The 27,044-nt window shown below is 41.2% G+C and overlaps 2 protein-coding genes across 4 annotated transcripts in view; one reads left to right on the top strand and one right to left on the bottom strand.

Annotated features, from left to right (window-relative positions):
• The window catches only part of LOC137298261 (eukaryotic translation initiation factor 3 subunit C-like), a 27,351-nt gene extending 3,260 nt beyond the window's left edge, over window positions 1-24,091 (top strand). Inside the window, exons 2-24 of one of the 3 annotated variants that reach the window (XM_067830441.1) lie at window positions 1,831-1,930; window positions 2,396-2,464; window positions 3,178-3,254; window positions 3,720-3,832; window positions 4,297-4,542; window positions 4,898-5,028; window positions 5,697-5,832; window positions 6,531-6,793; window positions 8,006-8,102; window positions 8,218-8,330; window positions 8,664-8,787; window positions 9,161-9,400; window positions 9,693-9,818; window positions 10,253-10,406; window positions 10,999-11,192; window positions 11,884-12,087; window positions 12,811-12,973; window positions 16,963-16,995; window positions 18,324-18,362; window positions 20,377-20,412; window positions 21,644-21,685; window positions 22,522-22,557; window positions 23,212-24,091. In XM_067830441.1, coding sequence (XP_067686542.1) covers window positions 1,839-1,930; window positions 2,396-2,464; window positions 3,178-3,254; window positions 3,720-3,832; window positions 4,297-4,542; window positions 4,898-5,028; window positions 5,697-5,832; window positions 6,531-6,793; window positions 8,006-8,102; window positions 8,218-8,330; window positions 8,664-8,787; window positions 9,161-9,400; window positions 9,693-9,818; window positions 10,253-10,406; window positions 10,999-11,192; window positions 11,884-12,087; window positions 12,811-12,973; window positions 16,963-16,995; window positions 18,324-18,362; window positions 20,377-20,412; window positions 21,644-21,685; window positions 22,522-22,557; window positions 23,212-23,243 — 2,760 coding nt within the window. In that variant the 5' untranslated portion in view covers window positions 1,831-1,838 and the 3' untranslated portion in view covers window positions 23,244-24,091. The remainder of the gene's footprint in view (window positions 1-1,830; window positions 1,931-2,395; window positions 2,465-3,177; window positions 3,255-3,719; window positions 3,833-4,296; window positions 4,543-4,897; window positions 5,029-5,696; window positions 5,833-6,530; window positions 6,794-8,005; window positions 8,103-8,217; window positions 8,331-8,663; window positions 8,788-9,160; window positions 9,401-9,692; window positions 9,819-10,252; window positions 10,407-10,998; window positions 11,193-11,883; window positions 12,088-12,810; window positions 12,974-16,962; window positions 16,996-18,323; window positions 18,363-20,376; window positions 20,413-21,643; window positions 21,686-22,521; window positions 22,558-23,211) is intronic. The other 2 variants (XM_067830450.1, XM_067830458.1) reach the window with 2 other exon arrangements.
• LOC137298293 (uncharacterized) lies at window positions 23,678-27,044 on the bottom strand. Its single transcript, XM_067830490.1, has one exon. The coding sequence runs from the start codon at window positions 27,007-27,009 to the stop codon at window positions 25,579-25,581; it is 1,431 nt and encodes a 476-aa protein (XP_067686591.1). The 5' UTR covers window positions 27,010-27,044; the 3' UTR covers window positions 23,678-25,578.

The raw sequence follows: 27,044 nt of genomic DNA, 5'->3' as shown, positions 1-27,044 counted from the left end.
GCCCGACTCTGAACATTGGTTTGAAGCTTAATACAATAGAGGGTTGATGAGCTACATCCCGATATCAGATTTTCAAGATTAGACTCATAGTGATGAAAAATATCATTGACCACAGCCTGTTCGTCTCCCCTCGCTGCCATCTTTGATGATATTTATGCCATTTCAGGATGCTATGGTTGCCGTTTTTGGATGCTGTGACTGCTGTTTTGTGCGCTCAGCGACCGTTCTCGGGCGCATTTGTAGCTGATTTGCGAGTTTTGTTTCCATTTTAAACGATAAGTTTTCAGTTACAGGGCCTTTGTTTCGGTTTTAGATGATATTGTGGCAGTTTCTGGTGATTTTTGTTTTGTTCTGGTATCTAAGTGTTCAGTTTTGGTGTATATGAGTTCAGTTTTGAGGATTTGTTCACCATTTGTATGGTAGGCCTGCGATTAGGTGCCTGACTCTGAGGGTGCGGGTTAGAATCCCGCATGGAGCTGAACTCACAAACAGCTAGAATTTGTACGAACAGAGTGTAATACCAGATATGACATGTTACATTTGACCACTTTCTAAATGGCATTGTGTAGACATCATTGCATGTGATTGCATCATATAAGAAACAAGCATATACAGTATTAAAAGAATATACCATGTGCAATCAGCTGAACTTGCTGATACTGGTAATGTTTCGGTAATTTGACTTTGTACAGGGTACATCTCTGAAGTGCCTGTGCTGACTAAGGTGACTGAAGAAATCGCCATTAAATATCATTATCATGTGGTCAACAATCATGCATAATGAATGAAAATTCACAAGTCCATATCTGATATTGATGTGTTGTAGGTGCAGTGACAATTATTGTGTGTGGATTGGTACACACTGTTTATCTTGGTCTGCTTTGATAACGTGCCTGAGTTTGAGAGTTTGGGTTTGAAATCCCAGCTGGAAGTCCTAGAATCTGGACATTAATATGATGACTTTAATATGATGCATCTTGTTACTTTAAAGTGATGACTAAATATATATCACGGGCATAAACTTCCTTCTTCATGAAATAGGGGCGGTGGGCTAGCCTAGTGGTTAAAGCATTCGCTCGTCACGCAGAATACCCGGGTTCGATTCCCCAAATGGGTACAATGTGTGAAGCCCATTTTCTGGTGTCCCCCGCTGAGATATCGCTGGAATATTGCTAAAAGCAGCGTAAGACCAAACTCACTCACTCACTTTATGAAATGTTATCTCATGACTTTAAGTTAAAGTAGTGAAGTGAGTTTAATGGAATTAAACATGTTTTCAGGCAATTTTGAAAATATATTCCATTGCCAAGTGTTCAAACACCAAAACAGTAGTTTCAAAATCGTTTGTGTTCAATTACAAGAACATGTGATCAGTCCCTTGGTCGTTTGGTCACTGCGACCATTTATCAATTATTTGAATTAATTGGACCATCACTACCGTAAAGGTTGAATGATGTTCTTAAAGCAAGATTATTGCTTGACTAACATTTAGTCCCCGAAAAGAACATATCTTACAGAAAAAAATAATTCCTAAATTATGATAAGAAAATATGATGAAATGAGCATGTAGACTTTCTTCATTTTCAGGAACTGTGGAAGTCTAAACTTGCCATATATTCAAGATTTACTTGGGCTGTCATGGATATGTTTATGTCAGGGCCTGTATGACAGACTAGGTTAGTTCATCAGCATTTTCCTAATTCAGGGGCGTGTCCGAAAACCTATTATGCTTGTTGAGGACCAGTGAGAACATTTTCCAGGATGTCTGTTGTACTTTCAGTTATGATAAACCTTGGTGCAATGAAGTGATTTCCATTACCTTTGTTTCAGAATCAAAGATGTCGCGTTTCTTTCGTGCGGGTTCCGAATCGGAATCTGAGAGTGAGTCGAGTGGGGAGGAGTTGCAACCGCAGCGTCCAGCAGCTACCAGGTTTGTGTTCCGTTGCTGTACCTTTGACTGATCTGCAGTAGGATCTATCACAGTCAGTATATATACAACAGACCATTCCTAATTAGTGCAGAAATGATCAGTCAAATAATCATTCAGTTGACTTGTGAAGATTTTGAGGAGAATGTATCTTCACTAACCCATGCTTGTTGTAAGAAGCAAGTAACGGGATTGGTTGGTGAAGCTTGTTGACTTAACATGTCAATATATCCCAGTTCTGTGGATTGGTGCTCATGCTATTGATCAGTTGTCCAGGCATGATTATGTTAAGACAGCTGCCCTATTGCTGGAAAACTAAACTCACTGCTACCACTATTTCACAGTACATCATGGCAGACATGTTTGACATTATTGGAAAGAACATTGTTTGGATTGCTTTCACTCTGAAGTTTCTGCTTGTCTGCTGGAATGCAACTGAGAAGTGATGCAACTATGTTTGTGTTCCAGAGCTGTGTTTCAGATGAGTGATGATGAAGAGGACACAAAGAGAGTTGTACGCAGTGAGAAGGATAAGAGGTGAGTCAGGGTCACAACTAGTGGTCATCATAATTGCCGACCCGAAGGCCCTGCACTGTTATTGCACTGGGCCAGGAGTTTCAAATATGTGCAGGCCCTTGAGTCCTTTGGAAAAATTATCTGATGGTTGTTTTTTTTTCAGCTGGACTTTTTCCCCATAATTGTTTTCTTAATGAACATTCGAGAATCAACTATGATCCTTCATGTTATGATAACCTACTGTTTCTTTTCCTGGATGTGAGCATTATGCACATTGGCAGACCAATTGTTAACAAATACAGCTTCTCTTTGCGCCATAGGCTTTGCTAATTGATTTGTTTTTGTTGGTTTTACTTCAACAAACATTCATTCAGGGAAGTAGATTTTAAAGCCTGCAGTTGGCAGCAGACCATGATGACTAGCTGTCAAATTAATGTGTGGCAAACACTGGTCATAACACAAGTATTACAGTGGTTTTGATGTCACTTTTGTCAGCTGCTGTTATTAGTGTCACACACATTTGTCAGCTGCTGTTATTAGTGTCACACATTATTCCACTACTGTTGTGAGTGTCACACACGCTGCCATATAGCTGGAATATTGCTGAGTGCAGCGTAAAACTAAACTCATTCACTCACTAGTGTCACACATTTGTCAGCTACTGTTGTTAGTGTGACACACATTTGTCAGTTACTGTTGTTAGTGTCACCATCAATTTCCGCTTCTGTTTCCAGGTTTGAAGAGATCAATAATGTCATCAAACAGCTGAAGAACCACAAGAAAATCAAGGACATGTCAAATGTCCTCACAGGTTGGTTACTCTGGGTTATTTGCTCAGTAGGGGCAGTGGGGAAGGCCGGTGGTACAAATCTTTGTTCATCATCTGGTTCAATTTGTCCCGTGTCGTACAATGCATGAAGGCCATTTCTGATGACCACCACCACAGTATTGCTAACAGCGATGTAAAACGCTCACTCACTCGCTCGCTCTCTCCCTCTCTCCCTCTCTCACACAACATACGTTGAAGTATGTTGATGCAGATTTCCACTCTGGTCACTATGAGGAAGTTTAAAGACAGTTAAAGATTAAATTTGACTGGGTATGTAGACAGACCACTTGTCAATTACACTTGTCAATTATACTTACAACCTATATTATCACATGATGTGTGTCACATGTGTGTCATATCCACATCGGTAAGGTGTAGCTCGGTGGACTGTGACATGCACTGTTTACTGCCATGGACTTCATTGTGAACGGTGTTGTGGTGTTTCAGACTTTGAGGGTCTGGGCAAGGCATATGAGAAGGCCAAAAAAGTAATAGACAAGGAGGGAATCCCACGGTTCTATATCCGCTGCTTGGTGGAGCTGGAGGACTTTGTCAATGAGGTCAGTATAGATGCAGGGGGGAGGTCAAGGCATTCATACATACCCTTGACTAGTCATGACTGACATTGCTACTGATCAGGCCTGTCAAAGGTCATGTTTTCCACCTAAACTGATACATACTCATCAAAGGTCAAGGATGCCCATTAGAGGTTTCAATTGCTCTATTAGGCCAATTAAAACAAGTGAAATCTGTCTTGGGCATCAGCACATCACTTTTATTTGTGCACGTTACAATTTTTTGATCATCCATTTGTCCACAATAAGAACGAGTCTCTGTAGGAACGAGTGTGACTCAATCTACAACTCATTAACACATGCTAAACTTTCTAATCTGTATTTATGAGCGAAAAAATAGAAATGTGTTCCTCCCTTGTCAATTTTTTTGTATAAAAATTTTAAACAAAAGGTCATTTTGCCCTGATTACCTTGAAGCAAGTATTCAGGTTGCCGTATGTTTGTTGCAGTGCTGGGAAGACAAAGACTGGAGGAAACAGATCAGCAAGAGCAATGCCCGGGGGCTGACCACACTCCGACAGAAGCTGAAGAAGTACCTACGTGACTTCACAGACGAGGTCACTAAGTATCGTGAAAACCCAGATGCCGGGGATGATGAAGAAGTCACCGCCCCAGCAAAGGAAATGGAATCAGATGAAGATGAGGATGAGGATGATGAGGACATATCCAGTATCCCTCGGCGACCAGTGAAGAAAGTAAGTATGTCAATCTAGTTAATGCCATCCCTAGGTAACTCACAGTGGGCTAATTTTATAGGGACTTTCTTCATCATTTTGCCCTCATAACATGGATGTTTGCTGCTTGATATTGTCTCATTGTTTGTTCTGAACTCAGGATTGCATCATTGTTTCATGTTGGGCCATTTTCAGGACTATTAGCCATTATCTGAATTTAGAATGAGCCTCTACCTTGTATCAATAGTACACTTCAAAAGTTTAATGGGCAATTTTTCATTCTAATGTGCAAAATGGCTCATGGAAACTACCTTTCCCAGTCCATGCTGCATAAAACATCACATAGTTCCCTATGAATGTGTTTAATCTGTTGCAGATGCTGGACGAAGATGACATGGAAAGTGATGATAGTGATTCCTGGGACAGTTCCACTACTGAGACGGAGTCAGACTCTGGGGACGAGAAACTTGACACAATGAAACTCACAGCAGAGTACTTCTTGAAAAAGTAAACAGTCATGTGCACCCATTTCCTGTTAACTTGTGGTTGAATACATTTAACTTTATGGCTCTTCAAGGCTCAATGAGGCGACTATGCTTGTCGTAAGAGGTGACTAACAGGATTGGGTGGTCAGGTTCACTGACTTGGTTGGCACATGTCAATGGTCCTCAAATGCACAGATCGATGCTCATGCTGTCGATCACTGGATTGTCTTGTCCAGACTCGATTATTTACAGACCGCCGCCATATGGCTGGAATATTGCTGAGTGTGGCTTAAAATTAAACTCATTCACTCACTCAAGGCTCGATGTCATTGAATCTCAATTGTGTAGATTGATGCTCATGATATCAGTCACTGGATTGGCTGGTCTAGACTCAGCTGTTGCCATATAATTGGAATATTGCGAAGTGCAGCATTGAACAACAAAGAAACTTGTGGGCATGACAATGATCAGTGTTTCATGATATTCATGATTCTTGCTGGCCACACCCTGAAGACTCAGGTTTGATTACACAAATTTCTGGTGTCTGATATTGCTGGAATATTGCTAGGAAGCTGCATAGAATCATAGTGTTCACTAGATGATGGAGATATGTTATTTTCTCTTATGCTTTCCCTTATATTTAAAGATTGCTTTTGCAGCAAATGACAATGTGATTGATGGAATTTTCAGGACAACAGAAGATGAACGCCAGAAGCGAGAAGAGAGGAAACGAGAGAGAAAGAAGGAGAAAGAGTCGAAGAAAAAGACAAAAGATGAAGAAGATGGAGAATGGCAAGAGGTTGTAGGAGGAGTGCCACTCATGACCGTACGTAGATCTTCATGTTTGGTATTCCCTGTGTCAAAATGTAGAATGTACAGTGACTGTCAGTCATAACAGTATGTAGATCTTCATGTCTGTTGAGTAATCCTGTGACAGTACGTAAATGTATTTTGAGTGTCCCTCATCACAAGAGGTAGAAATACCTGACAAATGTTTCCCCTCAGTGCCTCGGCAAAAATATTCAGAGTTGTGTCCCCCTGACATAAGTCATTGTTTTTTTGGTTTTGCCTAGATGTTTGTTCAAGGTCTGCTAGGGGTGGTTGGGTAGCAAAGTGGTAAAGCATGCACTAGTCTTCACTAGTCATACCAGAGACATTGGTTCAATTCCCCATTTCAATTCAATTCAATCTGTGTAGTCCATTTCTGGTTTACCCGACAGTGATAGTGGCAGAATATTGCTATGAGTGGTGTAAAAAAGAACTCGCTCACTCCCAAGTGATTCTTATGTTGATTGATTGTTATGTTGTTGATCACTGGACTTTCTGGTCAAGACTTGATTATTTATAGACTGCCCTCACTGTAGTGGAATATTGCTGACTGTGGCAGAAAACAAAGCCAGTCACTCACACTCAAAGCAGTCATGCATGGATGTTTATGCACAGATTCTAAACATATGTTAAACACTGTTTGCCATCACCACCATTGAGCATCAAAGCAATGTCAGATCACTCACTCTTTTGCAGGAGAAGCCCAAAATGTTCCGTAAGGACGAGGAAATTACCCATGAGGCTGTGCTGAAGAAGCAAACCGAGATCCTGTCAGCCCGTGGCAAGAAGAGCACGGACCGCTCGGAGCAGATTGAGCTGTTTAAGGAGCTGCTGACGGTGTCTGATTCGGCCAATCTCGGACCTGGCATCGCTGTCAAGATCATGTTTAACATTGTGTCAGCCATCTTTGACTACAATCCTAACATTGCCACCTGCATGAGGACTGAGGTGTGGGAAAGGTGAGCAATTTGTGATTTCTTGCTTTGTGCTGTGTTCACTATTCTCTATACTGGACCCATGAAGATCAGGGTTAGAATTGTTTTTCAGTAACCCCTGCTTGTCATAAGAGGCAACTAAGGGGTGGTCAGACTTGCTGACTTGGTTGACACCTCATCGTATACCAATTGTATAGATTGTTGCTCATGCTGTTGATCACTGATTGCCTGCTCCAGACTCAATTACTTACAGACTGCTGCCATGCTTTGTGCTAGTATTTGCATATTCTGTTATCTTTGATATAGTGGTGTTCAAGTAAATTGGAATAATCAAAGATTGATCACAGTGAACAAAGGACCAAGCAGTCAATCACTGTACCTTTCTCAAAATCAAACACAAACGATTTGGAACTATTTGTTATACTCTTTGAAACACTTGTCAGTGGAACATATCTTCGATGTTGTCATATCATCCCCCTCCTCTGTATAAACTCATATTCCTGCCATGTATATATATTTCTCCCTGTGCATAAAATTTGCGTCTTTGCTTGATAACGGTGTTAGAATCTACACTGAAACAACACATCCATTGCAAGAAGGAAGTTGTCTATCCACAACAGTCTTCATCTGATGTTGAGAGGGCCTGAAAATGTGTTTAATTCTTAGAAATTTTACTTCACTAACTGAAAAGTCATGAAATCTTTCTTTATAAGACTCCAGGAAGTGTTTGTTCATGACATATCAGTCATCACTAAAAAGTAGCAAGTTGCATCATGTTATACATATCTGCAGTTACAACCTGGATAGGATAATCTGAAAAATGATGCTAACCTATTTTTTCGATGATTGTTTGTTGGTAATGATGCAGTCATCATCTGTAAGATTTCAACCAATTCCCAACACCGCTGTGTTCACTCTGCTCTATGGCACTGGACCTGGTCTTCAGTAACCCATGCTTGTCGTAAGAGACGACTAAAGGGTCTTCAGGCTAGCTGACTTGGTTGACACGTCATCATATCCCAGTTGTGTTGATCAATGCTCATGCTGTTGATCATTGGATTGTCTGGCCCAGACTTGACTATGTGTCCTAGCGTGACATCGCTCATCACACCGAAGACCTGGATTCGACTCCCTGCATGGGTGCAATGTGTGAAACCAGTTTCTAGTGCCATATGTAACTTTAAATTGAGCAGCAGGTGGACCTTCATTTTGAAGCAATTACTGTGTATGTTTCAGCTGCCTAGATAACCTGCAGATCCTGCTGAACATGTTGAAAGATAATGATGATATTGTTATCGGCGAGAACATCCCAGACGACACACAGGTATTTGATGTAAGTATGGGAAACCACAACTGCTAAATTATCGGTCAGGTATGAGTCAGGCTGATTCAGTACCTTGCTGCTTTCACCTGGAGTGGGGGTTTGATGGTGTTTTATTTGTTGACAGAAACCTCCGTTCCGCATCCGTGGCTGTATCCTCACTATGGTGGAACGGATGGATGAAGAGTTCACCAAGATGCTGCAGGCCTGTGATGCCCACAGTACAGAGTATGTCGACAGGTGGGTACAGTGTTTGGCCTAGACAGGATAGAGACAGTACAGTAGGTACTTACTTGAATGTGGGCAGGTATTGTCTAAAGTTGACAAAGCTATGAGGCATGCTAATCCTTAGACAATGGGGGATTATAGGGGAAATCCCCTATTCTTGGGTGAGCAAAATTCAGAAATTCCTGGGTTCAAATCGGATAATTGTGATCTGTCTTGAGTGAACAAAGTTTACTATTGATTGCAGGGTGATCTAATTATGATGTATTATTGTAAGTGTTATTGTTTTCTGCAAATGTTGTTATGTCTCCTTTTGGTTGTCATAATATGATGTAATGGTGTTGACAGGTTGAAGGATGAGGCACGTGTGGCTGACCTGACCAAGCAGCTGGAGAAATACCTGGAGTCTCGCGCCACCACAGACGAGATGTGTCGGGTGTACCTGCGGCGCATTGAGCAGACGTACTATAAAGTATGTTGAACATCATCCCTGAAAAGCTCTTGTTGCACTCAAAGGCTGTTGTAGTGTGCTTACAGCTATCGAGTAGTGCTTACAGGGTACTATTAATGCATCAGGCTCAAAAACTCACCCATCTCCCATGATCATTTCAAATTAAAAAGTGTTACCAGCACATCAGATATAAAGTTGCTGTCTGAAAGTATAACACAGCCTTCTATCAAGCTATTTTGCCCCATAAATGTTATGAACTACTTTTGAATGTAAGCTGTCATGGTGCCACAAGCCGAGTAGTGCCTCCTTGGCAGAAAATTGATTGTACTTTTGAGTCCCGATTCCTTAGTTTTGTTTCTTTCTCTCCTCACAAGTCTGTGTTGTTGTTCAACAGTTTGATTACAAAGCCATGGAGGGTGTGAAGACAGATGCGTCCGAGGAGAGCCCTGAGCAGATGATGGACCGACTGTGCAAGTACATCTACGCCAAGGACAGCACCGACCGACTGCGCACCCGCTCCATGCTGTGTCACATTTACCACCACGCTCTGCATGATCGCTGGTATCAGGCTCGGGACCTTATGCTCATGTCTCACCTACAGGACACCATCCATCACTCCGATGTCCACACACAGGTGAGACGTAACACACTGTCACCTAAGTCTTTACTCTCTTGTTTATATCCACTTAAGTACTGGTTTACATTGATTCTTAGCATCCTGTGGTAGGAGACCAGTTTGCATGATAGTTCTGCAAAAGTCCGTACAAAAAAAGAGGGGGGACATAGGTGAAGGGTCACCTGTAGTAGATGCACAGGATTGATGATGATGATGATGATGATGATGATGATGATATTTGTCAGTGTCAATAGATGCAAGCATGATGATAATACCAGACGATGATGATGATTAATGATGATGGCTTCAGATCCTGTACAATCGCACCCTTGTGCAGCTTGGTCTATGTGGGTTCCGGCGAGGATTCATCAGAGATGCTCACAATGCCCTGGTTGACATACAGAGCAGCAACAGAGCCAAGGAGCTGCTTGCACAGGTGAGGGAAGAGAGGCTGCTATCCTAGTATGCAACGCTTGTCTTTGCTAATGTTGATAAGTCCATTACAAGTCTGTAAGTATTGATGGTTAGTTCAGGTACTCGCTGGTCATACGGAAGCAGGGCTTCTGATGAAGCTTAGTGGTCAAAGCATTGGCTCGTCATTCTGAAGACCAGGGTTCGATTCTCCACATGGGTACAACATGTGAAATTCATTTCTGGTGTCCCTTGCCTTGTTATTGCTGGACTAGTGCTAAAATCAGTGTTAAACCATACTCGCCCATATAGAGGCAACATGATGAATATGGTGGCCAGGCTTGGTGCTTGATTGCAGTCCTCTTACCCCATTTGTTTTTTGGTACTCATGATGTCAGTCATTGTGTTTAAACCAGGTTCTGTCATGAGGTTCTGTGACATGTCTTGGAACTGTTTCAGGGCCTGCTTCCTCAACGCCAACATGAACGTAGTGCCGAGCAGGAGAAGATAGAGAAGCGCCGTCTGTTGCCGTATCACAAACACATCAACCTTGAGCTGCTGGAGTGTGTGTACCTAGTGTCAGCCATGCTGCTGGAGATCCCATACATGGCAGGTGAGTCACTGAATGGTGTCTACCCTGAGATGTACCTTTCCTGTGAGATCTACATGTGAAGATCTGGATTGGAATTGTCTTCAGCAACCTATATATGAGGCAACTAACAGGATCGGGTGGTCAGGCTCACTTGACTTGGTTAACACATGTCATTGTATCCCATTTGGATAGAATGATGCTCATGCTGTTGATCACTGGATTTTCTGGTCAAGACTTTAGTATATTCAGGCTGCCTTCATATAGCTGGAATGTTGCTGAGGGTGGCGTTAAACAAGCAAACCAAGTCAAACCTGTGAGATATGTTACATTGCAGATTAGACCCTCGTAAAGTTCAGAGTTGATCTCCCATAACCCATCATTGTCGTAAGAGGCAATGAACAGGATTCATTGGTCAAGACGCTTACTCAGTTGACATGTCATCTGTTCTCAGTTGGGCAGATCAATGCTCATGCTGTTGATCACTGGGTTATGTGCTTCAGACTCAGTTATTTACAGACAGGTGCCAAATAGCTGGAATATTGCTGAGTGCTGAGTAAACTGAATTCACTCCCTAACTCACTCACAGACACTACAGCCAGTGATTTGTTTTCAGCACATGAGCTTGATGTCCGCCGTCGTATGATTAGCAAAAACTTCCACCATGTGATGAAGATGAGTGAGAGGCAGAACCTGACAGGACCACCAGAGAGTATGAGGGAACATGTGGTTGCAGCGTCAAAGTCCATGAAGACCGGGGATTGGAAGGCCTGTAAGAACTTCATCATCAATGAGAAGATGAACGCCAAGGTATGAACCGTATGTCCTGGGCATATCTTCAGTTGATTGTTCATGTGAAGCAATACAACACTGTTTTCTTATACTCCTCACATGCAGTGATTGAAGGGAAGTATATTTTCAAGCAGGATTGTGTGACAGTATTTTTACGAGTGCTGACCTGCAGACGTTTTTGAATCATGACATTTTTGCGATATCCTGTCCGAACTCATTTGATGATGTTGGCCTATCAAATGGTCTATAATGAAGCACATTGTATGTTGAGGGGTTGGCGCCTGGGAGGCCTATCTTGTCAGAGTATCACTTATTTTACGTGTGACGGGTAGACTGGTGGTTAAAACATTGACTAGTCATGCTGAAGATCTGGGTTTGAATCCCTACATGGGTACTGTGTGTGAAGCCCATTTCTTGTGTTCCCTGTCATGATGTTGCTGGAATATTGCTAAAAAAGAGGCATAAAACTAAACTCAGTCAGTCAGTATTGCTAGTAATTAATGTTCCCCAAAGTTGTCGTCATTATGTAATTGTTGTACTGTCTAGATCTGTTGATGATATGAACTGGTGAATAATAAATTACATCTTTTTTTGCGAACTGAGGTCCCTTGGAATTTCTGCAAAAATATCATCTTCACGAAAATTATTGTAATATACAGTATACCAGAGTACATCAATTGAAAGGTATGGGTTGTTGTCTGTGTTACAGGTTTGGGATCTGTTCTACAACAAGGATCAGGTGCGGGACATGATCACCAACAAGATTCAGGAGGAGAGTCTAAGGACATACTTGTTCACCTACAGCAGCGTGTACGACTCACTCTCCATGGACACACTGTCAGAGATGTTTGAGCTGAACAAGCCAGTTGTGCACTCCATCATCAGCAAGATGATCATCAATGAGGAACTTATGGTATGATCCTTGCACAAGATGGTGGATCTTGTCATGATAGTCCAAACTTTTGTGTCCTTTTAACATCGAATCATTTTCTGATGTGGACCATTATGAATTTATTAATGTACTTTGTAGTGGGTCAAGAAGGAGTAATTCATCAAAATCATGCTAGAATTATGACAGTGATAATAGTGTGTCAGCAGCAAATTGCATTTTGTAATTTTGTGCAAGGGCAACTTATAAAGGAAAATTTGTCACCTATACATTTGCAACTGAAAGAAATAGGGAAAGTCGGGTTGCTTATTGGTTAATGCGTTCGTTCGTACCACCCAAGACCAAGGTTTGATTTGCCATATGGGTCGTGTGTGAAGCCCATTTGTAGAGGCCATGGCCATGATATTGCTGGACCACATCTAAAAGTTGTGTGAAAACAACTGAACTTACACATTCACCCACAAAACTAAATAGTATTCTTGTTTGTCCTGTCAAGATCCAGATTAGAATTGATCCTCAACAAGCCAGCAGAACTGTAGATCAGATTCTTGATGTTGCTAATGCTAATTTGCATTTGGCATAGATAAATACTCATGGTTTCAACATGGGCTGCCTTGTCTGGATTCTATTATTTTTACAGACTGACATCACAAAGCTTGAGTTTAGTTGCATGTTTAGTTAGTTACAGACAATCAGTAATCATATCCAATCATAAATAAGGGATCAGGGTGTGTTACTGTACTGCAGGCATCCCTGGATGAGCCAACACAGACGGTAGTGATGCACCGGACAGAGCCTAGCCGTCTGCAGTCCCTGGCACTGCAGCTGTCGGAGAAGGTGGCAACGCTAGTGGAGAACAACGAGCGCATCATGGAGATGAAGCAGGGCAACTTCTACTTCCAGAAGTCCAGTAAGTACTTTGTCTGCCATGCTTCATAGAGCCATGTTGGGATACATGCTCTACTAAACGCATCACAGGACATTCACAAAACCAGATCCGCTTGTGCAAAGCAATCTTGGCACTAAGAACATCTTAAATCTATGATAGAGTATGGGAGTGATATGATTATTGTTAGATCATTTTGTGCAAGTTGGCCCTGGACAAATAGTGTAAACAGTCAAACCTTGCTTATATGAACACTTGTTTTCTTAGACATTGCCCAGATGGACAAGGGCCTAGATTTTCAAAACTCTCTTAGCGCTAAGATAGTCGTTAGTGCCATTCATTAACATTAACTTACAACTGCCTTAGTGCTAAGAGAGCTTCGAAAATCTATTCCATGGTCTCCAAAAGCGTTCTGTCATTGACTTGAGGTATACCTCCCCTACTTATATTTCCCTGAAACACCTCTATGATTTTATGCATCATGTCTTTTTACCCATACATTGTAGTACTTGTACATCTAAACTCAATAAATGTGCAGTGTTTCGGAACTTGGACAGGTTAATGTGTCTTGTCCATTGTTAAATTCATTTCTGGAAATAAATATATATTTTTTTGCTGCATTTTGGGGATAGGTTGCACTAATATGTTGTCCAGTACGCAAGGTTCCTTGATGTCTGATGTCCAGATAATCAGGGTTCCACTTTAGGGACATCAAGCTACTCTACCTGTAGTATATCAGGTTGTCTTTTATTGCAAGAAGCATGATTTTACCTGTTACAAATTTCTGATTCCTATATTGATGATAATTATACATGAACCGCAATAATATCTTGGATTTTGAAATCATTACCTTGAAGCAAGAAGTTTTATATCTGATGTTTCTGATATGATGTAAAACGACGTTTTGACAGTTTGTCAGAATAATTTGGTGGATTATTCAAGTTCCTGTTACCATGACCATGCACAGTGTAACTTCCATGTGATAGATAGAACTAACATGCCTGTGATGCAAGTACAGGCTTGCCCTTGCTCAAGTTTTGCATGATATTTATTTCTGTGTGTTGTTTAGCCATAACTTGTACTAATTTTTGCACAGAGCTATTTATTTGACTGGTAAGCTTGTTTGTGGTGCAGGGTGGTTGATGGTTGTGGTGATGGATGAGAGGGGGGGATGGGTGAGGTGCCCCTCATTGTTGCTGTGTCTGTGACCTGGGAGAGACCATCAGTCAAAGCATTAGTCCAAAGTTAGTGTGTTATAAGACAAATGATTTCTTTGGGTTTTACAATCTGAGAATCTTGTGACTGTGTTTTACCCTGCTGTCTTCATGGGTGGGGGGGATAGGGGTGTGAGAAGGGTGGTTGGGTAGCCTGCTGGTTAAAGTGTTCCCTCGTCCCGCCGAAGACCTGGGATGGATTCCACTCAATCTTGCATGATTGAAGTGTAGTATAATTCAACAAGTCAGAGAAAGTGATCTGTTTGCAAAATGACCCCATGAAGATTCACTAGCCAGTAGGGCCAGTGGCTGTGAAGATTTCTGGCCCGACTGGAGTTCTACTAGTCAGGGGCTATTGGGCCAGTGGCCAGTTCGCACACTGTGTCCACCCACATCAAGTTATCATGCCATGATATACTGTAAATCATGAAATTAATGCATCACAAATTTAATGCAAGTGCAAGGTCTAGTCTCAGATGCGTTGCGAAATTAATGCGAGCTCAGGAGTCTGTGTTCATAATATGTGACACCTCGAATTTTTTATATTTTTCCTTATCCTGACTCATGCTTATTATGCTTGTCTCCTTCTATCAGACTATGGTGGAACACTTGAATCCATTGAAGTTTCCTTGATTAAAGCGCGCGTAAAATCATTACTCGCCCATGAGCATTCACACTTGTTATTTACCAAATAACCTGAATAGAGCTTGTTAAGCAATGAATGGAAACCAACTGACGAAGTTTTGATTCTGCGTAGTTGACGGGTCTAGCTGATATGCTTGACTGACCAGTGCTTTAACTGGTCATAGTGGCATGTGACTTGAGATACCTCCAATAGATATGAGTTATCATGGCATGGAAATTAGTGCAAGTTTGTCAATTGATTTTATAAGAGAGGTCTAAATTGTTGTATTCTATACTGTTATGATGAATGCTAACCTGAAGTCAAGGTCTTTTAAGTTCTCAATAGTTGACATGACTGAAATGTGTCATTATAATAACGTGAGAAGAGTGAAGACACATTTCTTTGCATGAATAGAATGCTGGCATTAATTTTATGATTTACAGTACCGAGAAGACTCTTCAAAAGTAGCCTATGGTCACCTTGCTCTGATACACATCTAGATTGTACTGAAAATAGTTGCTTTTGTTATGGAGTAGGATCTTGACTAATTCTGGATCTTGTAGGATGTGTAATGCTTTTTGTGGTGTAGTACTATTGTAATTGCACATGCGACTAATGTTGGTGTGTTTGATGTCTCCATCTTGTCTTGTGTACTGTTGTTTTATTCTTATCACAGGTTAAAGCTGTAAGTGTGAATCACAAAATGTATTTATTTTATAAAAAAAAATATGAACACAGATTTTCTAAGTTTATTCTTTTTGTTGCCTTTCGTATATAATTTTCCATCTGCAATACATTTTATACAAAGTGAGCAATATATTTTTAATTGTCACTTTTAGCAATAATCCAGCTCCAGTAGGAATTCTGGACTTGACAATCCAGTGATTGTTATTTTGAGCAATGATTCTCCTGTATATGGTATCCGTGGTGGAGTAGCATAGTGGTAAAGGTGTTCGCTCCTTTTGCTGAAGCCCTGGGTTCAATTCCCCACATGGGCACAAAATGTGAAACCCATTTCTGGTATCCTTGCTGTCATATTGTTGGAATATTGCTAAAAGCAGCGTTAAACCGTACTCACTCATGTTAGGGTAAAATGACAAAAAGAAAATTAAGTTACAAGTCTGACTACCTTATCATTTGATCAGTTATGAAAACCATGGTTGAAGGGAATCACTTCTAACATGGAGAACCATACTCACTCCAAGAGTCAACATACAAAGTTGACTCCAAGGTTTTCACATCCAGTCACATGTGGGTTTGATCCAGACACCTCAACTTCGGTGGATCACTTGATTTAGCCAGCTCACCCTCTGTGCCCCATGTCTTACCAGACGGAAAAATCAATGGCAGTGGTGTTGCCTTGTGTCTGAATCGTTTGTTCATCACGCCTAAGACCCGGGTTGGACTGACTGACTGACTGACTGACTGACTGACTGACTGACTGACTGACTCACTCACTCACTCACTCACTCACTCACTCACTCACTCACTCACTCACTCACTCACTCACTCACTCACTCACTCACTCACTCATATGGAATGCCACATCATAAGCATGAATGAGGGATGTTGGGGGTAGGTCAGTAGTTATATGTTCCCTTGAATTGGCTCGATTCCTCACACTGTTACAGGGGCAAGGGGGTAGCCTAGGGGTTAAAGCATTGGCTCATCACGCCAAAGATCCGGGTTCAATTCCAAACATAGGTACAATATGTGAAGCCCATTTCTGGTGTTCCCTGCCATTTTGTTGCTGGAATAGTGCTAACAGCAGCATAAAACCTTACTCACTAGTTTGTTTTGTAACAGCATTTTTCCAGTTCTTTTACGTTGGTCTGTAAATAAATGAATCTGTTAAGACAATTTAAGACAACCCAGCTTTTGACATTTTGAGCATCGATCTATGCAAATGGCACATGATCACATGTGTCAACCAAGTCAGTGATCCTGACCACCTGATCGTGTTAGTTGCCTCTTACTTGAAGCAAGGGTCGCTGAAGACCAATTTCCACTCAAATCTACATGAGTCCAAAGTACTACACCCTGAGAAAAGAAGGATGGGTGTATGGCAACAAGTAGTGCCTGTGTAGAATGATCGCGACCTTGACATGAACTACTATTTTCTCCCCTTTGCTGTGTCTGTATCTTGTCTTTCACTGCTGATTTTTCTTTTGCAGCTAATCAAGGCTACCAGCAAAACCAGAACTGGAGTAAGTATGGGAACACAGGTCTTGTGTGAGCACTGAAGCTCCTCCAGAATGGAATCCTGTCTAGGATGCCCCTGCATAGGTTATCATGAGTAGGCCACCCACTGTTAGGGTTCTACCTCTGTGAGTTGCCCATGCAGGTTGCCCATGTGCAGCTTGCCTACATGTATAGGTTGCTCTTGTGTAAGTGGTATAATCAGTCCCATACCCCCATTAATTATACTACTGTAGGTTGCTTCTGATTAGGTTGCCTATTAGGAGCGTTATAAGTTGCCCATGTGAGGGATGACACTGTCGGTTGACCATGGTAGTTTACCCCTGTGTTTGTCACCCATGTGCAGCCTACCTCCTGTTCAAGTTGCCCTTGAATAGGTTGCCTCCTGTGCAGGTTGCCTCCTGTGCAGGTTGGCTCCTGTGCAGGTTGCCATTGAGTTGATTGCTTCCTGTGTAGTTTGCTCCTGGTGTATATTGCCTATGAGTAGGTTGCCACTATTTCATTTGCCCATGGTTATATAGGTTATATATAGTGAGGACATCGTGTATGGGCATCATTAGTAGGTGATGCATAGTGAGGCCTTCGTGCACAGGGTTTAAGTGTTGGTTGGTATGTAGTGAGGACATTGTGTATGGGCATCATTAGTAGGTGATGCATAGTGAGGCCATCGTGCACAGGGTTTAAGTGTTGGTTGGTATGTAGTGAGGACATTTGTATAGTGTGTCATTGGTAGGTGATATATTGTGCACAGGGTATAGTGTTGAATGATATATAGTGAGGACATTGTGTACATGGCATCACTGGTAGGCGAAATACAGTGAGGACATTGGTAGGTGTTTTGTAATGAGGACATCGTGTATAGGGCATCATTGTTAGGTGATTTATAGTGTGGACATCGTGTAGAGGACATCATTTGTGGGTGATTTACAGTGAGGACATCGTTTGTGGGTGATCTATCTATCGTGTACAGGGTGTAAGCATTGAATGGTACATAGTGCGGACATTGTGTACAGGGCATCACTGGTGGGTAATTTATAGTGAGGACATTGTGTACATGGCATTATTGGTAGCTGATATCAGATGAGGAGTCCATGTACAGGGTATATATATTGGATGATATATTGTGTGGACATCATGTATGGACATCATGTATAAGGTATACATGATATGTAGTGATTACATCAGGGTATCATTGAAGGATGATATCCTTTTGATTAGGGGATCAGAGCTAGCTCGTAGAGTTCAAGCTGGCCACAAATGTACGGAAAGAAGTCAGTTGATAAGTTTGAATTTCCTGTTGTTTAAGCTATGTATGAGTGTGTTCTTCTCATTGTAGACCGGCGTGACGGGGATCATCATAAACAAGGTGGTTGGAGTAAGTTAAAGGACGTTGTTTGTTTGTACTTGTTGTTGAAATGGTATAAGTATTTGATGATATTGCTTTGTGACATTGTGTATAGGATATAAGTGTTGGAGAATATATCGTCAGGACATCATGTACATGGTATAAATATTGGATTATATATGGTGCGGACATTGTGTGCATTGCATGCATCATTGATAAGTGATATACGCTGAGGACATCGTGCACAGGGTATAAATATTGGATGACATATAGTGAAGACGCTGTGTACAAGGTATAAATATTTGATGACATATAGTGAGGACATCCTCTACATGGTATGTATTGGTTGATATATATCGTGAAGACATCGTGTACAGGGTATAGTAATTGGATGATATATGGTGAGGACATTTTGTACAGGACATCATTAGAAGGTGATACAAAGTGAAGACATCTTGTCCAAGGTGTAAGTATTGGATGATAATACTTTAGGACATTGTGTACAGGGTACAAGTGTTGGTTGATGTATATAATTGGGACATCGTGTACAAGGAATAATCTTTGGTTGATATGTCATGAGGACATTGTGTAAAGGGCATCATTGGTAGGTGACATACAGTGAGGACATTGTGTGCAAGGTAAAAGGATTAGATGAGAGACTGGGCAAAAAAAAAGACTTGTTAATACAGATGAAGGTCAAAGGGAATCAGGGAGGGTCACCAGTGTACCGACTTTTGTGAATAAACCAAACTTCAGTCAGTGACATTAATGCTCTGTTAGACATACTTGTGAAGATTTGGGTTAGAATTGGTCTTCTGGAGCCTATGCTTGTTGGGATAGGATGACATGTTTCAACGAATCTGACCACCCAACCCTGTAAGTCATCTTCAACAAGCATGGGATGCTCAAAACCAGTTTTAACCTGTAGCTAGTGCTTGCTACAGGTGTACGTTATGTTTGTCCACTAGCCGTACTAGGGGCTTTCAAACAGTAGTCAGCCTCACCGTGACAATGATACAAATGCAAGTTATGTTATTTTTCTACATAATATCTGTCAACATCAAACAAATTGATTTTGCTTCTCTCAGTTTGTTTGACTTTTTATCTTAATACCTGGAAATGCACAAAATCTGCAGTAAATGCATCACAAACTTCAGGAAACAAAATATGCAAGAAACATTGTGAGTGTTTCATTTAGGCAAAAGTGCATGAAAAAGCTATTGAAACTACAATTGCTTGTTAAAGTGACTCCCCATTCATGTTTTTTGAAAAAGCTTGTTTTGGAGACACTACCTAGCCCCTTTTTAGAAGATGTAATCAGGACATAACTGATTCTAATGTTTTCCAGGGTTCAAACTAAATACTGGATGCTCACACGTGTCAGCTCTCAGTATATTGTAAACAGTATGAGCTTGAATATCTGGACACAGTGTTTTTGAAAGATTGAAATGGCTATGTCCTTCAAAAACACCACACCTAAATGTACAGTGGAAGCTGTCAAAACCGGCATCTGTCCAATCCGGTAGGCTGTCATCAAGGACATAAAACTTCAGTCCTGTCTGTGGCTTGTACATACTTTATCACCTCTACAATCTGTCACGTGATGTAAACTGGATTATTTCTTCTGCCCCGATGAATGCAGGTTTAGACAGCTTCCACTGTATATCAAGCGATCCAATTCTTTGAAATGCTGATTATGACGGGTAGTCATCCAATATTATACAGAACATATTTTACATGATATTGTCTGAGGGCATACCATTATTCAGGAGGTTCAGATGATAGATCATTTTTTGTTATATGCAATTTTTAAGAAATAATAATGTGTTGTGACTTTATTACCCTCATTCGTGAAATTTCGGATATGGCTTTGCTAATGATTCCTTCAAAATAAAATACCCAGTAAAAGCTTTTCAAGCATTGGACATCAAGAATATTTTTAAGCGGACTACTTTATGATTGCCCCTGGTAGATATGAAAGGATTTCTGTTGTGTTGTTGGATCTCTGCCCTGTCCAGAATTGAGAATTGTCTTCATGTTTCAGATCGACGAGATGGGGATCAGAAACAAGGTGGCTGGAGTAAGTTCTCTGTCCATATTCATGCATGAAATGCCACCAGTGATGGTTCAGTTAGTTTGCTCTGATTCTGTTCCTGTGGTTGTCACCCACATTTAATCCCAAATCACTTTAGGCTTTCCTTGTACAGGGAGCTGGAAGGTGAGGGAACACTCAGTAACTGAAATACTGGTGATTGTTTAAGTTTTCTTAGCTGATGTTGTGTTGATGACATTGCCTAACAGGGCATAGATTTTCGAAGATCTGTTGGCTCTGTGATAGTCATATGTTAATGTATGGCACATGGCTATCTTAGCACTAATAGAGCTTCGAAAATCTAGGCCCTGATTGCTTGTTATTGTAGTCAGCACTTGGTCTCATGGTTGTTTCAGCAGTATTCCGTCTATGTGATGGCAATCTGTAAACAATGGAGTCTGGACCAGACATTCCAGTTATCAACGCTATGAGCATCAATCTGTGCAATTGGCCCCGGGATCATGACAGTGTCTTAAGTCTGAAAAAATGCTTAGGATGAAATCTGTCTTATGTCCATAAAACTGCAGTCTTCGGGCTGTAGATTTTCCCACAGATGGAGCTTCGTTATCCAAATTTAAGACACAAATTAGGTTTGAGTCTAAATTTTAAGAATTAGGACAAACTATTCATGAACTCGGGGCCTGGTATATGATAAGATGCTGCGACCAAATCAGCAAACCCCATTAGTTGTTTTCTCCAATGATCATGAGTTGCCTAAACCAGTGTCTAACCCCAATCTGTGCCATTCGGTCTCACACTGACACAGCAAAAGAGCAGCATTGAAACACAACCTAGTAGCTTTTGTGTTGTTATGACTGACATCTCTCAGACAACTGGGCCATCATTCTGTTCAAGTCCTGGCAAGAGGCATCAGTAGTTCTTGTTGAACACTTTAAACTCAAATGGCAAGAGGCATCAGTAGTTGTTGAACACTTTAAACTCAAACTGAATTAGAAATGTTCAGCAGAGAGCCATTTGTTCATAGATAACTGATTGTTGTCCTGTACTTGAATGTATTTCGTGGACAAAAGGATACCCAGCGTAATTTTTGCAGAGCAGTTGTTCTTCAGAGTTACTGAACCCTGTTATCATTGGTTTGAATGTTTCAAGTATTTGTAGGAGCATTAACGTGCCAAGCATATTGCTTCACCTGAGTGGAAAAACATTGAAGATTACATCTGTTTAACATTGACCCACAAATATTTGTCATATGTTACAGATCGGCGTGATGGGGAACACAAACAAGGTGGTGGAGGTTGGAGTAAGTGTTACTTCTGTTGTGGTAGACTTCTAGTTTCCTCTATGTGTGGTCAGTCATGTTGGTGGAGCTCTATCTTCCATAGTTGTCTGACCAATCATGTTGGTGGTCCTATATTTTCCCCAGTTGTGTGGCCAGTCATATTGGTGGACCTCTATTTTCCCCAATTATGTGGCCAGTTATGTTTGTGAACCTCTAGTTTTTCCATTTTTGTGGCCAGTCATGTTGGTGGATCCCTAGTTTCCTCAGTTGTGTGGCCAGTCATGCTTGTGAACCACTTTTTCCCCCCCCAGTTGTCTGACCAGTCATGTTGGTGGACCTCTAGTTTCCCCAGTTGTCTGACCAGTCATGTTGGTGGACCTGTAGTTTCCCCAGTAGTACGGCCAGTCTTGATGGTGAACCTCTGGTTTCCCCAGTTGTCCAGCCAGTCATGTTGGTAGACCCCTTGTGTCCCCAGTTGTGTGGCCAGTTATGTTTGTGAACCCCAAGTTTCCCCAGTTGTCTGACCAGTCATGTTGGTGGACCTTTAGTTTCCCTAGTTTACTGACCAGTCAGTTTGGTAGACATCTAGTTTCCCAGTTGTGTGGCTAGTCATGTTCAAGAACCTCTGGTTTCCCTAGTCGTGTGGCCAGTCATGCTTGTGGGCATCTAGTTTCCCCAGTTATCTGACAAGTCATATTTGTGGACCTCTAGTTTCCCCATTTGTCTGACCATTCATGTTGGTTAGACCTCTAGGGTTGAAGCTGCAGGCCGGTGGCAACTTCTTCAAAACATTTCTTATCTTGTGGGAAAGTTTTATATGACATGAAAGATAACAAAATGACCCTTGTTATTTTCAGACCGCCAGGATCGAGATCGTGGACAGAATAATTGGAGTAAGTCAAAGCTTTATTGTTGATTTGTCTGTGCACCGAATCTGGCTGCCAAACTTTCAGTTCAGTCCGTATGATTACTACCAGACATGCCAGGAGAAGCAGTCTCTCCATGACTTATTCCACAAGGCACTGTCAGTGCTGCGACTGCAGTAATCCATGTTAACGTATGGGAGCTGTATTGATCTTTGTTCTAGGAGCTATTTACTGAGTAGTACCCATGACTGCTGGGATGCTGGGAGTCATGAATTTCACTTGTCATTCAAATTAAACCAAAACAAAACAGTAAAACAACACAGAACAAAAAAGAACAGAATTAGGTGACATGTAAAATTAGATTTATGAAATATATTTCTCTATTGTTGGAATGTATCTCTTTTCTGTAAGTCGTGGTGGGGTATCCTTGTGATTTAATCATTTGTTTGTCACACCAAAGACCAGGGTTTTTCACGTGGTTACAGTGTGTGAAACCCATTTCTCATATCCTTTGCTGTGGCGTTGCTGGAATATTGCTAACAATGGCATAAAACTATATTCACACGCTCATCGGGAAAGATCTGTGAAAGAATTATTCCTCAGCCAGTGCTTGTTAGCTAAAGGAGTAAAGCAACCAACCCCAAAATGAACAAACATTCAGTTCTCCCATCTTGTTTTCAGACCGTAGGGGCCGTCAACAAAGAGCTTACTAAGACAGAACTCTGGGGGAGGACTTGATCTGGACATCCTCTGGTATGTCCCTGATGTGCTATCTGCACTATGTTCCTTGTGCTGCAATCTTGGGGGCAAGTCAGTCACATAGACTTTAGAGTCTTTGCAGAGTCTTAGACTCTTCATCAACTTGCCTCAGTTGCCCATCTGACTATTTATGAAGACTCTGACAACTCTGGTTGTTGGTTTGTCAGAAACCAGTCCACATGGATTTAGGGTTAATAGATATTTTCAAATCCTTTGATGTTTCCTGATGCCGATTTCTCAAAACAAACTTAAGCCCGAGTTTTTACATACGTTACAGTTTTTCCTCAAATCAGAGAAATGCAGGAAAATCCATTTCCCAAAACAAACTGAAATCGATAATAAACTCAATCATAGTAGACAATTTGAGTTGGAGAAATAGATTACTTAATTTCTTTGTTTTTTTTCTTTTTTGGTAAAAAATGCAGTTGAGTTAAAAATTCAGCTGTTAAAAATTGTAGAAGTCTTTTGGAAATATGAGTAAAAGGCTAAAGTTTGTTTCGAGAAATCAGGACTCGATTGTCATCAGATGGAGGAATATTTTTATGATCTTAAGATTGAGAACAATAGCCATAATTTTTATGTTTATGAAGACAATTGTAAAATATAAATTCCACATGCGTTTCTACTCAGTCATCTTTTTATGACATTTTGCTGTTGTTAGATACGTTATGTAATCACAGTTTGTACATGTCTACAATGATTCAATTATCTCATCCTGCCAGTTATGGATGTGCAAAAATGAAGCTGAAAGCAAGTAAGGTGAAATATGAAACATACTAATAAACTATTGTAAACCTATCAAGGAAGTTGGTGTGATATATGTCAGTAAGGTGGATCGGAAGCCTTCTTCTTGTTACATTAGCTTGATGTGCTGAAGGTGGAATTGTGTCAGGCAGCTATCTGTCTACAATGTTCTGCATCACACCTTGAGGGACAGAACAGCCAATCTTTTCGAACCACAATTTTATGGAGTCTGACCAGAGTATGATGTTCAACAGTCAGATAAGAGTCAAAGAAAACGCATCATCGTGTTTCAGAATGTCTCTGTGAGTCAGAATATTCCCTGTATGCATTAACAGAACACATTTTAGATTCACAACAGACATTATCTCTGTGTACTGGACCATCATTGTGTGTACCAGACCACAGTCAAGCGTCGGAACAGACCCTCTGTGTACATGTTCAACAATCAGAACAGATCCTCTCTCCATGTAACAGAATACATTCTAGAGTCAGAATAAACCCTCTCCTTGTGTACCAGAACAGATTTTAGAGTCAGAACAGACACTCTCTCTTTACACCAGTTGATAGTGACAAGTTATTGGTCCTATCACTAATCCATCATGCTGTTAGGACGGCCCTTTAATCCAGACTTGATCCAGCAGCACCATGTCATATCACACATGATTGAACATCAGTGATGCTGTTCCAACATTACAACATCGGACCATATTTTTTCAGGAGCTACCACAGCGCCAGAACATCTACACACCACTTCCACAACATCTAACCAGATATACTGTTTGGGACATATCTCTGGATGTTCATATCATTTCTATTTTATTAATCATGAGAGTAGGAAGTTTTGTTTCCAATTCGTTGTCAACAAATCAGGTCTGACAAGTCAGGAAGGAATGACAACAAAATGTGGATGAGCAACTTTATGCTTGAGTCTCCAACAGCAATTGATCGATTCTAGAAACGAAAAACTATAGACAGTATGCTTGACAATTGATGGTTTAGTAATTTACTTCCATTGATAAATGCTCAGCGCACAATACAGGAAGTAACAGATTCCTTCTTTGATGCAGAGCTATCTGAATCTGTTACCTCTTAAACAAACTTGATGTTGGTTTCAAGTCTCTTAACAGTTATTAAAAGAGATGAAACTATTTCAACGCGTGTTTTTAATTCATATTTACTATATTTTATTTGGAAAATGACCTCAAATTGGTTTAAACATGTCTTCGGTTTCCAATAGCACAGATCGATGATGATGCTGTTGATCACTAGATTGTCAGGTCCAGACTTGATGCTTTACAGACCACCGCCATATAGCTGGAATACTGCTGAGAGCGGCGTAAAATTAAACTCGCTCACTATGCTCTTCATCACTTGCTTGATACAGTGTTAGAACCTACGACACGTCATTCTCATAGCAATAACGAATGTGTTCATATCTATTGCTACCTTCCCTTACTGCCCGAACTTCTAAATGTCTGTCAAAGGAGTTATCTGACTGTTCAGTCAGAACGTACCCAGTTCTTTGTAGTATGTCCATAATAGATTTCAGGGTATCAAACACAGTTGATGGAAACGAACATCCTTCATTGTCTGGAGAGTATATGCTCCAGTGTCATTGGCAACATCAACTACACCTACAATAGGAGAAAAGATACCACCGTAGTAGATAATACCTGTGTAGAATATCATGCTACCGGGCCAAGCGGTCAGTGTGGTCACCTCTGTACTCAATTTATTGGACAGTGTCATCTTCTTTAGCGTCTCCTCATCGTTATAATACAATACACCAGCTGCCTGATCCATGGTTACTGCATATATTCTTCCTCTGGCTAATGTTGCCAGACCATGCCCATTATATTTCATCATGAACAGCCTCGCTTTGTTACACCCATATATCCTCTTTCTCTTTGTATCAAGAGTTATCTGCCTTGGAATGTTCCCGTACGATAAATATTTGATGGTATTAAAGTAACCCCCAAGTGTTGGCATGCGGCACAGAGAGTATCGTGGTTGCTTTCTGACTATAAATACCAAGTCCCGTCCTTCATCCACTGCCATGGCCGTTGCAAAAACATCGTCTATCATTTCCGTCATGTGACTTGTATCCAGGGCAGACGACACTATCTTAGTAGGTTCGTATAAGCCTATCAGAAGACTCTTCGTCTTGGCAGTGTAAGCAAGAGAGGTCACTCTCTTACTGTTGTGATACGGATATGCACTCAAAGAGTTAGTGTGGATGTTGAGTTGATGGAACCGATGATGGGTTCGTGACGCGGAGAGCAGAATCAAGATCCTGCTACTCTCCTCATTTGGTGTTGGCGTCGTCTCTGACATCGTGAACGCTGGCGAGCTGGGTGGAGAGGTAAAAGTTTTAGTTGCTTCGGAAGAAGCAGGAGTTGCGTTTAGTTGTAAAATGTGGGACTGAGCATTCGCATTTGATACGATTCGTTCAATATCTGTCTTGAGACCAGCGGCTCGATCCTTGCACACTTTTTTCAATCTGCGTTTGTCTCCGATACAGAAAACACTTTTATTGTGTCGTTTCCAAACATCTGCCTTCTCAAAGACAGACTCTTGGAACGCATCAGTCTCATCCTGAAAGTCTTTGAGTGATCGTGAGACATGATGCAGCTGTCTCTTCATCTGATGGTGCTCATGTGTCAGATGCCTCATTTCAGTAACAACCTCACGCTTCACCATGTCCTGAAGAGAATCGCTTTGCAGAATCTCAGCCATGGTGCTCCTTACCTGATCCCGTATGGTTTCTTTCAGTTCAGCTCTCAATTCTGTCGTTGCGACATCTATGATGTTAAGCATCCTCTTCTCCAGACGGGTCATGTTCACCTTGTTATCAAGCAGATCCTCCTGGAACTGGTCCAGTCTTTTGATGACTGACACAATACTGGCATGGCAGTTACAAACATTGACTATGGAGATACATGTCAAAGCCAGCACCCAGAATTTTACTTCATCCATCTTTGAAACTGTTCACATCCAGTAAGGTGCTTTTG

The sequence above is a fragment of the Haliotis asinina genome, chromosome 1 (assembly GCF_037392515.1).
Source record: "Haliotis asinina isolate JCU_RB_2024 chromosome 1, JCU_Hal_asi_v2, whole genome shotgun sequence".
Taxonomy (NCBI): domain Eukaryota; kingdom Metazoa; phylum Mollusca; class Gastropoda; order Lepetellida; family Haliotidae; genus Haliotis; species Haliotis asinina.
The sequence above is the reverse complement of the archived record's forward strand: the minus strand, read 5'-3'. Positions and strand labels throughout refer to the sequence as shown.